Below are 13,878 nucleotides of genomic sequence, written 5' to 3'. Positions count from 1 at the left end.
ACAACCACCAGAATGGAGTTCATTTTATTCATTTCTACAATGCAATGAATTGATGTGTTCATCCACTACAGACTTCAAAGCTCTTTCTCTTTCAGTTTTTGCCAGTGTAGACCCTGTCACCATATATTTAAAATTAGGATTTTTTTCCAGGATATATCACTTTACACTTGCCTACATTGAACTTCGTTTGCCACACTGTTGTTTACTCAGTCAATTCAGAGAATAGCATATCATAATCTGGATATGGTTTCACTGTCCTGGATAATGTGGTTTCATCTGCAAACTTGACCATTACACTTCTTACCTACAATTTCATATAATTTGTGAATAAATGTTTCCTGCCTTTTAACCAGTTTTTCAGTCCATAAGAGACTGTTTCTTCTATCCCATGACAATTGAGTTCTATCAGTAATCCTTGGTAAGGCCCTTTGTCAGAAATCTTTTGGGAGTCCATGTATATAATGTCTGCTGGATCACCCTTGTCCACGTTCTTGTAAGCCTTCCATTTGGAAGTCTTCTATTCTGTACTCTCAATCAAAACCCCATAAGGTAACTTACACTGCTTTAATAGTAAATAAAAGTGAGTGTCATATAGTGGGTAACGGCAATGGACTCTAATCTGGAGAACTGGATTCGATTCCCTGCTCATCCACCTGAAGCCTGCTTGAGTGACCTTGGGCCAGACACAGTTCTTGCAGAACTCTCTTAACCCATGCGGAGGCAGGCAATGGCAAGCCACCTCTGAATGTCTCTTGTCTTGAAAACCTTATGCGGTTGCCATAAGGCAGATGTGACTTGACAAACTTTCAACCGTTGCATAACAGTAAAACAATAATAAGCAGTTTACAAAGTAGGTGGCAGCTTTATGGAGAAATGTTGTAGACTGCATCAGGCGTGTAACACAAAAAACAAGTTTTGGGACCTCTGATAAAATAAAATCAGAAGTTTTGTCACAAATATTTTCGACTGTAAGAGCCATAGTCACTTTAAACTTCAGTTCTTAAATATTGATGGGTGATGATAAGATTTTTTACTAAATCTTTTTAGAGTTGTGTTTGAGATCTGAGTTCCCTCTGACCAGAATGCTGTCACTGTATTTAGTGTGACTGGGAGGTTTTGAATGTCTTTTATTATTCCTTAAATTTCATGTAGTGTGGCAAGCCTTGCATTTTCCTGTATATTTAATAGAATTATTATATTTCTGTTTCAGATGCACACTTCTTGCAAGCACTAACCCATCTGATTGGCAAACTTTGTCAAGATGGGACCAAGGCGGAAAAATATGAAAATGTGTTCCACAAGCAGAGAAGCACTTATGAGTATCACAGTTGCTGAACCAAAGGACTATATGAACCAACTTTCACATGAAGTGCTATGCCACATCTTTAGGTAGGCATTGGTTGCTTAGTTTCATTTCATGACAGCTTGATGCGCTCACTCTATCTGCTCAGTCTACAAATTGCAACACCTAATGCCATTTCACTTATACAGACAGTTTTGGCAGACTATGTAGAAGTTAGTTGCTCCTGAAGAACTGAATGTAGTGGTATTTTTGAAATTGCTCTTACATATTGTGAACTAGAAATAATTTTTTTCTTGAAGGCATCATGCTGCGTCCATGAACCAAGTGTGGTTTTTCACGTATGGAAGCAAAAAACCCCATTCTTTCTTCAATATCAGTTTGATGTCAAGGAACAACTCTAAATGCTTGGTTGCCATGAAATTTGAAAATTAGTGTTAGAATATATATAAGAATGCAGAATGTATGTAAATTAGTGTTAAACTGTGTATGTGTGTGTATATATATATATGCACAACAGAGGCCTTTCTAATAGCTAGTTTTCTCCAGGATTAGCTTCAAATAATATTTTAACTGCTGAACAGACCAGTGATATGACATACTTGCAGACCTAAAGTTATGCCTACTTGCTTACTTAGCACTGCTTTTTCTTTCTCCTCACCCTGTATGTTGATTCTTTTGAGTGGAATATACAATGCAGTTTGGAAGGAATCATGTTTCTTCGTTGGTTTATTTATTAATTCAATTTCCCCCCCAGTTTTTCTAGCTTAGGAGATTCTACGCAGCTGACAACATTCTTCAAAGGCTAATGAAACACTGTTTGGAAGGAATCATGTTTCTTCGTTGGTTTATTTATTAATTCAATTTCCCCCCAGTTTTTCTAGCTTAGGAGATTCTACGCAGCTGACAACATTCTTCAAAGGCTAATGAAACGCTGCTTGGAACACCGTCTTTCGATGAAGTAAACAGTTGCACATCAGAACCTTCTTAATTTTTTCCAAATTAAAGTCAAAACACTTTGTGAATGAAATTCCACAACAGGAGCATGATAGTTCAGATGGCCTTCTCCATACACTAGGCAGTTTTATTTCATTGACAAGTGGTATTCACCAAATTAGATGTCTGCTTGGCTAAACTAATAAATGTTTTGCTACTTTAGTGAGCAGTTATTAGGAGTAACTACATTTTAGAACGATTCGGTAAATGACTTAGCGTCGAAGGCGTTACGGTTTACTATCATTCGTAAAGGAGAAATTACAACAGAATGGAATATGTAATTATATAGGTTAGTGGTAAGCTTTATGATGGAAAGAAGGTAAAATAGCATTTAACACAGGATTGGTGTACGAGTGGATTATGTGTTAGACAAAAACTATAAATGTTGGATATATTTGTTTTGTCAATGTTAACTGTTTTATTTTAAAAAACTCAATAAAATTTTCATTTAAAAAAGGAGAAATTATTCATAAATCTTATGCTGTTTTGTCAGACCTTGTCATCTTTTCAACTTTTACCAAAGCATTCACTGAGAGTTAATTGAAATTACAGCATTTCCAGTGAAGTCACATTAATTGTCATTTTGAGTGCCCTCAAAACATTGTAGCTCAGTTTTCCATTGCAAGGTTGCACTTTTAGTAAAACACTGCTGATATTCACTTCTAAATTTGTTCTTTGTCATAAGTGTCTGTGGATAGCACTATATGGATTTTGTATTAAAGAAGTAAAAATCTAGAAACTATTAATTGCTGTTTCTACTTGTCACTTTCCCCCACCCAGGTACCTTCCCCTGCAGGATATCATGTGCATGGAATGCCTCTCCAGGAAACTAAAAGAAGCTGTGACCCTGTACTTGAGGGTGGTGAAAGTTGTGGATCTCTGTGCTGGCCGCTGGTGGGAATATATGCCTACTGGTGAGTTCTGCTTTTTCACTGGTGCACTGTGATATATTGCTCTTGGTTATAGTCAGTTGCTCTTATAAACCACTTTGGTGGAGGAATGTATATCCCTTTTACCGTTATATATTTCTGTAGTATTTTCAGCATTTTCAGGGGGTTTGGATTGGTTTAGGTGTTAGCGCCATTCAAGCGATTTCCAGTAGTGGTGTGGCGGAATCTGGCCTTGTCCTCTCATTTCTTTGTCTTAATATACTGGGCAGAAGATAGCAACAAACAAGTTCGACCTCGGCAACGACCGAGGATTATCTGTCTCTTCCCGGCCCAAGGATGCCAGACTTAGAGTGGTTTGGGGAACGCAGGCACCTTTTATTGCGACGCCAGACAGGAAACGTATTAAAAAAGAAAATCATGCAGATTCCCCGTTCCAGTGCGCTACGAGAAATAATGAAAGCATCAAAGCCCCGCTGTGACACTTAGGAAGGACAGAATATGAGGGACAGTTGTTAAAACCTCACATATGTACACACACTCATAAAATCAGGCATTGTGCACAGTAGAGAATTGCTGAAAAGATTGTGCACTGCATGTCATAGGGGAGCTTTTAGGATAATGAATTTTGTAAATACATTTTTACTCCACATTGATAGGGAAAAGCAAATTGTACTGAGGTAGCCGAGGCCAATGCGGAGGTGATGAGGCAGGCATCCAGATTAAAATAGAAGGGAGTAAATTTAAGGAGTGCCTTGGATAAATGGAGCTTTGAGTGTTAAAGTCAGTGACTGAAATCTTTGCAGTTTTTTGTATTCATCTAGAGAAGCCTGGGAGTCTGGATCAAGTTGGTATAATTTCTAAAAAGACAATCTGTGTTACCTGTCCTTCAAAAAGAAAAGAACTGTGGCTTGACAAGTTACAGGCTGGGTGACTTTGCTTGAAAGCATAATCTGTGTTTCTTTAGCGAGAAGATAAGTTCATCAGTAGGGTTTGTGGTGCCGTTCCGTCAAAAACTGTGAATATTCCATATCTCAAACTGAAAACTTTTGGTGTAATCAAACTATGATGGCTAAGTATTTCCCAATTGAAATATGTGTGGTTTAAAAGTGTATGTGTTTTCTTGGATTACAGCTAAATTAAACTTTGCCTTTTTGGCTTCGGGATCCCCTTTAAAACTTGACAAATCACTCTTACTCTTTTAATTTATGTGTGGATGTGACTGCCTGTCTGAGCTGCTGAGGAATTCTGAAATTTTGTGTCCTTACTTTTGAGAAATTCAAACTATGGTTCTTTCAGATGTTCGCGTGACTACACTTCCTATAAGTTCTTCTGTAAGTATGTGGCTGGTGAAAAAGGCTCATGGGGATTGTAGTCTCTGAACATCTGGAGGGCCATAGTTTGAAGACCCCTGCTTTTGAGGATGAGAATAACAGAAGATACGGTTTCTCTTTTTTCTGTGTCTGTCTGGTGGTGCATGTTACACATTAAAATAATGCAACAAGAACAGGCCTTGGCTTTGCTGAGTCCCAAGGCTTGTCATTTGTGTATTAAAATCTGCACTGTAGGTCTTCCTTGCATGTGCAGACACTTTGTCTTACATTCAGATAAAGCAGTGGTTCTCAACCTGGGGGTCGGGACCCCTTTGGGGGTCGAATGACCCTTTCACAGGGGTGCCTAAGACTCTCTGCATCAGCGTTCTCCATTTGTAAAATGGATAAATGTTAGGGTTGGGGGTCACCACAAGATGAGGAACTGTATTAAAGGGTCGCGGCATTAGGAAGGTTGAGAACCACTGAGATAAAGTATGTGTCACCTTCTCAGGATTCACAGATTCTAGCTTCCTGACCCTCCTGAAGAAGATGCCAGACATCGAACAACTATACGGGCTTCACCCCAGACACCTTGACAGGCGTAGAGTTCGTGGCTATGAAGCTTTTAGTATTCCTGGAGTCTTGGAGGCCTTGCAAGCTTGTCCAAATCTGCTAGTAAGCATTATATATTCAAAACAAAAATGTTCATCATTGGCATTTATGATTCTTATAATAATGCCTGTTGGAGGTAATGAGAGGAACTGGGGAAAAACACTTCTATGAAAAACAGATGGTGCCTTATTTCATTGTTAATGTTCAGTACTTTTCAGTTAATTCTTTGTGTCATTAGAACAGCTGAAGCCGTTGCAATTTTAAATTCAGCTACTGTTTTACATAGCAGCTGCTGTCTTCTCCTGTTTAATCTGGAATTGTGCACTAAAAGATGAGCTACTGTAACCACAGAGCTGAAATTCCATGGCTGGGATACTTTGCATACAGATTTGTGTCAATTCATGTGGTTTAACTTGATTTGCATGATTTGTGGATTGCAGAATGAATCACAATAGAATTTGGTGGCTGTAAATCTATGGGCAGCTGTTTTATACTGACTTACAAAAAGATTGGTAACTGACATGGTGTTCATTCCAACTTCCACAGCTTTTTTTACTGCCTCTTTAGGTTTATTAGCTGAAATCACCTTTATTTTTTTTAAAAAAACCTAAAACGCACACATGCACACACGCTGATCTCTTCTATTTCTTTCAATTATAAAGCCTAAAATTTGCTGCTATCTGGAAAAAAAGGATTCAAATTGTGTGCACTGTGCAGCAGCTATCACATTTTTACATTTGATTTTTGTAGTATAATTGTGGCTGTGTGATATTTGCTATCAAAATGTCTGAGCCCAAACTTGATTAAAAACCCATTAAAACGGGGACTTTATGTGATGGAATGGGTGTATGGCACTGAATCTGGTGCTCAGGCTTAATTATTAGCTACCCTAAATTTATGAAAAGGCAAGTATAAAGGTTCCCTCTTCCAATACAGGACTGACCTTAAATTCTTAACAACAATATGGCCAATAATTGCTTGAGGCACATAACTGCGATTTCACTTTTCATTTGAAACGGGGACCATACAATGTGTTTTCTTCTATGATATTTTTGATTTGATTTTTCTCCTGCCTTTTTCTGTGACAACTGAGCTCAGGGCAGCTAACAGCAGTATTAACATTCACAATTTATTTGTACATTAAAACATAAATATATAAATATCAATATAAATCTTACATCTTAAAAACAATCAATTTAATATGGTGCCTGATTTAGTCAAGAGTGGGCTTTTATGGATGGTGTTTTGTTTGCTTTGCTTTATCTTTGCTCTGTGATATTCTGATGCTTAGGGTGTCGAGACTTCCCATCTAGAGCTGGTGGAAGCCATTTGGACGTACATGCCACAAGTTCACATCCTTGGGAAGTTTCGTAATCGTAATGGTGCCTTCCCAATCCCACCTGAAAACAAACTTAAAATACCAATAGGAGCAAAAATTCAGACTTTGCACTTAGTAGGTAAGAATTTAATGAAGCACTTCACATTCTTGGTGAATTCGGGGTTTTTTTTGGAAAAGCCAAAAAATTTGAATAAGAATGTAGGAATTGCCATGCTAAATCAGACCAATTTCCTGTTTCCAGCACTGGCCAATCAAACATCACAAGCAAACCCCCAAACACGGTCTGCAGACAACAGTCTTCACCTGCTGACTTCTCCCCAGCAGCTGGCAATCAGAGGCATTGCAATTTATTTATTCCAGGTTGTGCTTTGCCTCATAGTAGTGTGATTTTGAAATGCACACACTTGTATTGTCTTAGTTTCTGTACTGTTTTGTTTACATACAAAATTTGAAAGTCTTCTACATAAATTAACAAAATTACTTGGAGCAGTGGCAAAATTTTCACCTTGAAATATACTTTTGATATTTGCTCTGACTTGGCTTTACGTTCCTGTCTTTTAGGAGTTAATGTCCCCGACATCCCTTGTATCCCAATGCTGAGGCATCTGTATCTGAAGTGGGTGAGGCTCACCAAACCACAGCCTTTTAAAGATTTTCTTTGCATCAGCTTACGCACTTTTGTCATGAGAAATTGTGCAGGTACAAAGTCACATTAACACTCAGTCAAGAAATGTAGATCAGCATTAGCCAGAATAGTATGCTAGTCGGTATGCTTGTTGTTTGCTCTTCTGGCAGTTCACATGCCATGAGAACTGAAGTACATAGTTGGTGTGGTTTTGCAACTCCTGCCAGTTAGGGAAGGGGGGCTAGTGCAAAGGAGGTCAGAATTCTGGATATATTAGTCCTCTGTATTCTGCCTTTTGGTTATATACAATCAGTTAAACAATAATAATCATATCAATAATCATTGTATCAATTAAAACTAAATTAGTAGATAAAAATAAGAATAGAAATTGCCCATAGGAAAGAACATAAGCCTGTCTGAATGGAAATATAAAGGCATGGATCCCAGGAAGGATTTCCTCAGATTTCATTATTGGAACATGACTCTCCCCCGCCCCCACATTGCAGCCTACAATTCTGTTTCTGGGGCATAAGGAAACTTCAGGAACAGCATGAGCAGGCAGTTGGAGGCCTACAGCAGGAGGGGAAGTCAGTGAAAATCATCCTTCATCCATCCACAAAAATCCACTATGGGATTTAGGCCAAACGCTAGTGTGTGTGTATTGTGTTTTGTGTGTGCTGGCATCTAGCCGTATTCCCAAGTGGCTACGGCTTCTTAAAATGTCAGAGTGTATAATGCAATATATCATAGAAAATGCTATGCCCTGAAATTCTCAGCATGAGAATGCTGACTATTGGATTCTATCTTTCATAGGACCCACAAACTCATTGAAGTACGTCCCCTTGGTCACAGGCTTGGCTTCTGCCCGAAACCTGGAACATCTAGAATTAGTTCGAGTCCCCTTCCTTGGAGGACTGATCCAGCATGTTGTAGAAGATAGCTGGAGATCTGGTATGCAGTTTCTTGTTTGAAAATGAAAATAGCAAGTAGTTAACAGAACTGAATTGTTTCCCATTAGATTTTCACACTCTGTCTCATGAAAGTGAATATTTTTATAGCTGGTTCCAAAATGTGTTTCCATTGACATTTGATATTCTCATTTCTTCTGTTACGAATCAATATTTGAATTTTAAAATCCTGAATATTTTGATTCAGTCTTCTGGTTGGTTCATTTAATGACCCTCTATATGCTTTGTACAAGCATTGTGGCACACATGTAAGGAACACAAAACCAAGGCTGTGCTCCCTCTACCTTCATCCCAGTTTTGTACAAAAATTGTATCATACATTTATTTCATTTGCAAGTAGAGCTCTTGTGAAAGATTCTTCCATGGGGAAAACAAAGGACTATGTAAATAAGGTTTAATTCTGTGTGAAAGTATGCTTCTTTTTCCAGGGTACAATAAGAGTCTATTTATCAAGAAAGTGATGAGTAATACAGCTATTAATAGTATAGAACCATGGCATGGAAGTGTGGTCCAAGAAGACTGCAGGCAACATTAGCTACTTTGCAATTAATCTCTGATAGATAAAAAGTGGATTCTTCCGTTTTAGAATATCAACATCTTTTTTTACCACATGTACAAAGTTCAGCAATAAAATACACACAAGTACCTTCCAAACTGCATCCAGGTTTTAAAAAGACATTTTCATTTGAAATGTTTAAAAAAGCACACAATTCTTTCAGCTCAGAGATGGATTCTCCAGAAAGTGTCTTCTCCAGAAAAAGTAATGTCAACACAAATCTGAGAGGCTTCTGTCACTGTGGCCCTTTCTGCACGGGTGACGCGAGCAGGGGTGCGGAAAGGGCCACAGTCCGGAAAGGGCCATAGCCTATGCTGGTGCACCCCCGGAGCTGTTTGCATGAATGGTCCCGCTGGCCCAGCAGCCAGCGGCACTCCCTTCACACGGGCCGTGCCACTTCCTGTACCCTTTTACCTCCTGCCGGCTCCTGTCGCTCTGTGGAGGCCAGGGTACAGGCCCCCGTGGCCATAGCATCACCTCCAGGGCGGGGAGGCGTGTCCCCTGGCCTCCACAGAGCGACCGGAGCTGGCAGGAGGTAAAAGGGGACTGGGAGCGGCACGGGAAAAACGCTGACTTCCACATGATGCTGTTTGCTTGGTACCAGATGGAAACCAGCATTTTCAAAAAGAGAAAATGCCGTTGTGGGGGGAAAATGCTGCCACTGCCAATCTTCTCCCCCACAATGGCATTTTTCCCAGCCCCACGCGGGTCTAAATAGCCCATTTGGAATGGGCCTATGATTGCCATCAAGAGTTAACAACCTAACGTAAAAGGAAGTGGATTTTTTTTGTGTGTTTAAAAAATAATGCATACTTTACACAGTTCTGTGGTGTCTTAATACTGCATGGTGAATTGGATTATTTCTCTTCCCTGTCAAACTAGGGGGTTTCAGAAATTTGCACACAATAGTTCTGGGAGCCTGCAAGAATGCTCTGGAAGTGGACCTTGGCTACCTCATCATAACTGCTGCACGAAGGTACGTACTTGCATGATGTCATCAGTCTTCTCTTCCGTTTTCTTTGCTAGTGAATCCCCTTTATGTTGGTAAATTCTACATTCCAATTAGAACGCCTTAAGCATAATACTAACAGTAATAACATAAGAACCTTAAAAAAGCCATGCTGGATCAGACCAAGATCCATCAGTCCAGCAGTGTGTTCTCACAATAGCTCACCAAGTGCCTCTAGGAATCCCAGAAACAAGATCACTGCAGTAGCATTATTCTGCCAGTGTTCCACAGTACCTAATACAGTAGGCATGCTCCTGTCATACTGGAGAGAGGAGTGTCATGACTAGTAGCCATTTTGACTAGTAGCCATGGATGGCCCTGTCCTCCATGAACATGTCCATTCCCCTTTTAAAACCTTCCAAGTTGGCAGCCATCACCACATCCTGCGGCAGGGAGTTCCACAATTTAACTACATGTTGTGTGAAGAATATGGCTTCCATGCTCTGCTTCTAATTATGCCACAATCCTTCCATTCTTCTGAGACACACTTAGCTTTCTCAAAGAGCACCATTGTAATTTTCAGTGATAGGTAGCTGCAGTGCATGGTCTCACAAGTGTACAAGCATCTGCTCCTTCGGCTTCAGTGGAGCAGCTTAAGAAATTCATGTTGCTATTTCCTTAAGAACGGAAGAAGAACTCTTCTGGAACAGACCAGTGGTCAGTCAGTTGGGTCTCTTTCTCTTATGTGTTTTTCTGTGTGTGCAAGTTATGATCTTTAAAAAAATGCATTGTTTCCCTACGTTGTAGGTTGCATGAAGTACGAATCCAGCCTTCCCTAACCAAAGATGGTGTATTCTCTGCACTTAAAATGGCAGAACTGGAGTTTCCACAGTTTGAAACCCTTCATCTGGGATATGTTGATGAATTTTTGCTGCAGTGTATGAAAATCTTTCATTCTCTTTTGTGTTGCTGAAAGTATGGGATAGGCGAGATGATTGTTCTCCTCCACTCCAACCTACCATTCAAAGCCATGTTTTATTGCTGCAGGTCATTGCTGGCATTGGTATCTGACTGGGTAAAAAGGCTATGGGAAAAGACAATTTACATTTAAATAGAAGGGTGGGGGTTCAACTTCCTATCCCAACACACACTCCCCTTGTCACTTCACGCTGCTCTTTACATTGCCCCTTATCCCACCACTTTATAGGGATGCAAGAGCAAGTCTGATCCTGCATGTGGAGTTGTTTGCTGTCTCATCTGGTGTAGGGGAAGCATGGGGAAATCTTTGGGAACAAGACCATAATTAGTGAGATATCAAATTAAGGTTCAGATGATGTGATCTTCTGACCTTGTGAAGCATCTTATTGTTTTTCTTTAAAGGCTTCGTTCCATCTGTTTTGGCCTTGCTGTTTTCAGCAGGTCAGCCACAGGTAACATCATTGTAACAAGTTGTCTGACTGAATTTCTATGGGACTGGTAGGATCCCAGTGCTAAAATCTCAATTTTTCCGTATTTAGGTAAAATGATCAATGCAGATCTAGTGAAGTATGGCTTAGCTGATGTAGTTGAAAATCCAGGAATCATCACTGACATTGGAATGAAAGCAGTGAATGAAGTCTTCTCTTCCATTAAATATCTTGTCATATACAACTGTCCACATCTACATAACCCGAGCAGTTGGATCACAGGTATTGTATCTATTAAAAATGAAGCTGCATAATATGATCATTGTTAGTATGTAGCATGGGAATATTCCCCTCACCTGTTAGAGACTTTTCACTGGACAACTTTCATGACATGATAGCCATGTTTAGATATTTGAAGGGATGTCATGTTGGCAAGGGAGCAAGCTTGTTTTCTGCTGCTCCAGAGACTGGGACAAGGAGTAATGGGTGCAAGATGAAGGAAAAGAGATTCCACGTAAATATCAGGAAAAACTTATTGACAGTAAGGACTGTTCAACAGTGGAATGCACTACCTTCTTTGGAGGTTTTTAACTGGAAGCTGGATGGCCACCTGTCAGGAGTGCTTTAATTATGTGTTACTGCATTGCAGGGGGTTAGACTTGATGGCCCTTGGGGTCTCTACCAACTCTATGATTCTAAGGTTTTGTCAGTGAAACATTGATCAGCCACATTAGAGAAACTTGTCTGCCTCTAACTCTTAATAATACAAAAATAATTGTATGGATTTGAGTCTGCTTTTTCTCTTTTGAGCTGTCAGTAATTAAACAAGACACCTGTATAATATTTTATCTTTTATTAAATAAAGAAAAAGATTCTTTTTATTGAGCCAGACAGAAGAAAATTAAAACATAAGATAATGAATTCCTCAAAAACTGGAAAAGCATCCTGACAGTCTCAATGTTTATAGCATTGCTTCTATTATAACTGTTTGAAACAAATCAGGTTTTTGCATTTGTTTCTGCGTTTAGGGATTATTTAGAAAGAAAAAAACAAGTACCGAGTATCTTGCCAAGAGATCTCACCTCATCTTAAACTGTTTTATGAAACTTCTAGCCAGGGAAATCTGATTTGCCTTTCACAGGAGTACTTATTTGTAGCAAAAATATCAGTCTTATCTTAAATTTGATTTCTCACATTTATGTGATTATTTCTATGTATCTGATGTTAGTCTAAATAAGAGATAAGCCACATAGGTGCACATAGCCAGTCAGAAAGTGCATATGAGAACATCAGAGATACCAAGATAAGAAGGCCAATCACAACTCTTAAAAAGCAATTAAACAAGCCTTTTACTGTATTTCTAACCAACTGTCCAAGACAAAGGATGATCTAAGCAACAGGTGTGTGATCTCCCATTCAACTTGCAAACTCAACAAGGAAAAGGGAATGACATCACTGCTGCTGCAACAAGTGCTCATTACAGTCCTGCCATAGACATCTTCAGTATCACTGCATCCCCATTATTGATGTATATGGTCAACCAAAAGACAGTTAATTGTTGCTTCTGAAGTGTATAGTTACCTGCAGTTTTCTGCAGTTATGTTTGAGCCTCTGTAGCTGTCCTTATAAAATTAATTTTAATCTGAGTTCAGTAATTTATGGGTACATCAAACTAATAGAAAATACAGCTTTTTTTAGAGCAGTAACAATGGAGAAGCTCTTTGAAGTGGTGAGGGACGGCTAACGACAGTTGCATGTGGAAGGAATTGGTGGAAAATGCATCCGGTAAGAAATTCTGCAGTCAGCTCGCTTGTCTTCTTTTTCCATAGACCACTCAAGATGGACTCGGCTGTTTGATCTCACCTTGGTAAGATGCCATGCAATAAAATTAGACTCTTTTAGTCAGTTTATTGAGTTACTGCCGAGCCTGGAGTTTATCTCCCTGGACCAGATGTTTCGGGAGCCGCCCAAGGTCAGTATCATTTTTGTTTTTACATTTGCACTGCATGTTTTTGAATCGACCTAAATAATATGAAAAGACCTGCTCTGGCATGTATTTTTAAAACTTCCAATTAATAATTTTTCAGATGAGTGGCTTGGGAACACAGTAATTACTGAAAATGCAAACTAGTTCACTTTAGTTAATTATAATAATACTAAGGCAAGCATGGTGCAGATTATTGGACTGCTTATCTAAAAAGAGGATGCCCTGTTGTAAGGCTCTCATTTTAGAGACTTCTCTTTAGATGTCACTTTGCCTCTTCACTTTATTTTGTTTTGATGCTTAAGAAGATATTACTATGCTGAGGACTCTCATAGTGCATTAAAACTGAACAGCAGGAACAGTGAGCAATGCTAGAAGTTCATCACAAACCCTAACTAGGTTGCAATTTTCTATGCATATCTTCTGCAATCTGCTCTTGTACCTAATCGAACTATCTGACATTATAGCCACGTCATCTTGATAAACAAAACTACAATCCAAGCCCTCCAGTACTGTATCCATCAATCTTTGAAACGTCTTACTGGCACCATTCAGACCAAAAGCCATGCACTTAAATTGAAAATGACTACACACAAAAGCCATTTTTTCAGATGCTTCTGGGGTCAAAGGAATTTGCCACTACTCTTTTAAACAATCAAGAGTGCTGATGAACTTTGCGCTAGCCAGTCTCTCAGTAAGCTGATCAAGCCTTGCAGTTGGATAAGGATCCAATTCAATTACTGCATTCACCTTTCTTAAATCAACACGCAATCTATATTCAGGGAGATCATTTTCAGACAAATTTTTCTTCTACACCAAAACAATGGGAACACCTCATTTGCTTTGACTATGTTCAATAACTCCCAGTTTCAGCATCTGCTGAATCTCTTCCAATCACCTGATACATTCAATCATTCAACAGGAAAGGAATAGTCCTGATTGG

General features: G+C 39.2%; 1 protein-coding gene across 4 annotated transcripts in view; it reads left to right on the top strand.

The window, feature by feature from the left end:
- The window catches only part of FBXO38 (F-box protein 38), a 39,855-nt gene that overhangs the window by 2,373 nt on the left and 23,604 nt on the right, over positions 1-13,878 (top strand). For 3 of the 4 annotated variants that reach the window (XM_048490094.1, XM_048490095.1, XM_048490093.1), the window contains exons 2-11: positions 1,211-1,389; positions 3,077-3,210; positions 5,008-5,171; positions 6,400-6,565; positions 7,009-7,146; positions 7,886-8,023; positions 9,479-9,572; positions 10,353-10,483; positions 11,063-11,233; positions 12,781-12,923. In XM_048490094.1, coding sequence (XP_048346051.1) covers positions 1,262-1,389; positions 3,077-3,210; positions 5,008-5,171; positions 6,400-6,565; positions 7,009-7,146; positions 7,886-8,023; positions 9,479-9,572; positions 10,353-10,483; positions 11,063-11,233; positions 12,781-12,923 — 1,407 coding nt within the window. In that variant the 5' untranslated portion in view covers positions 1,211-1,261. The remainder of the gene's footprint in view (positions 1-1,210; positions 1,390-3,076; positions 3,211-5,007; positions 5,172-6,399; positions 6,566-7,008; positions 7,147-7,885; positions 8,024-9,478; positions 9,573-10,352; positions 10,484-11,062; positions 11,234-12,780; positions 12,924-13,878) is intronic. The other variant, XM_048490096.1, reaches the window with a different exon arrangement.

Source organism: Sphaerodactylus townsendi, linkage group LG03, assembly GCF_021028975.2.
Source record: "Sphaerodactylus townsendi isolate TG3544 linkage group LG03, MPM_Stown_v2.3, whole genome shotgun sequence".
Lineage (NCBI taxonomy): Eukaryota > Metazoa > Chordata > Lepidosauria > Squamata > Sphaerodactylidae > Sphaerodactylus > Sphaerodactylus townsendi.
The sequence above is the reverse complement of the archived record's forward strand: the minus strand, read 5'-3'. Positions and strand labels throughout refer to the sequence as shown.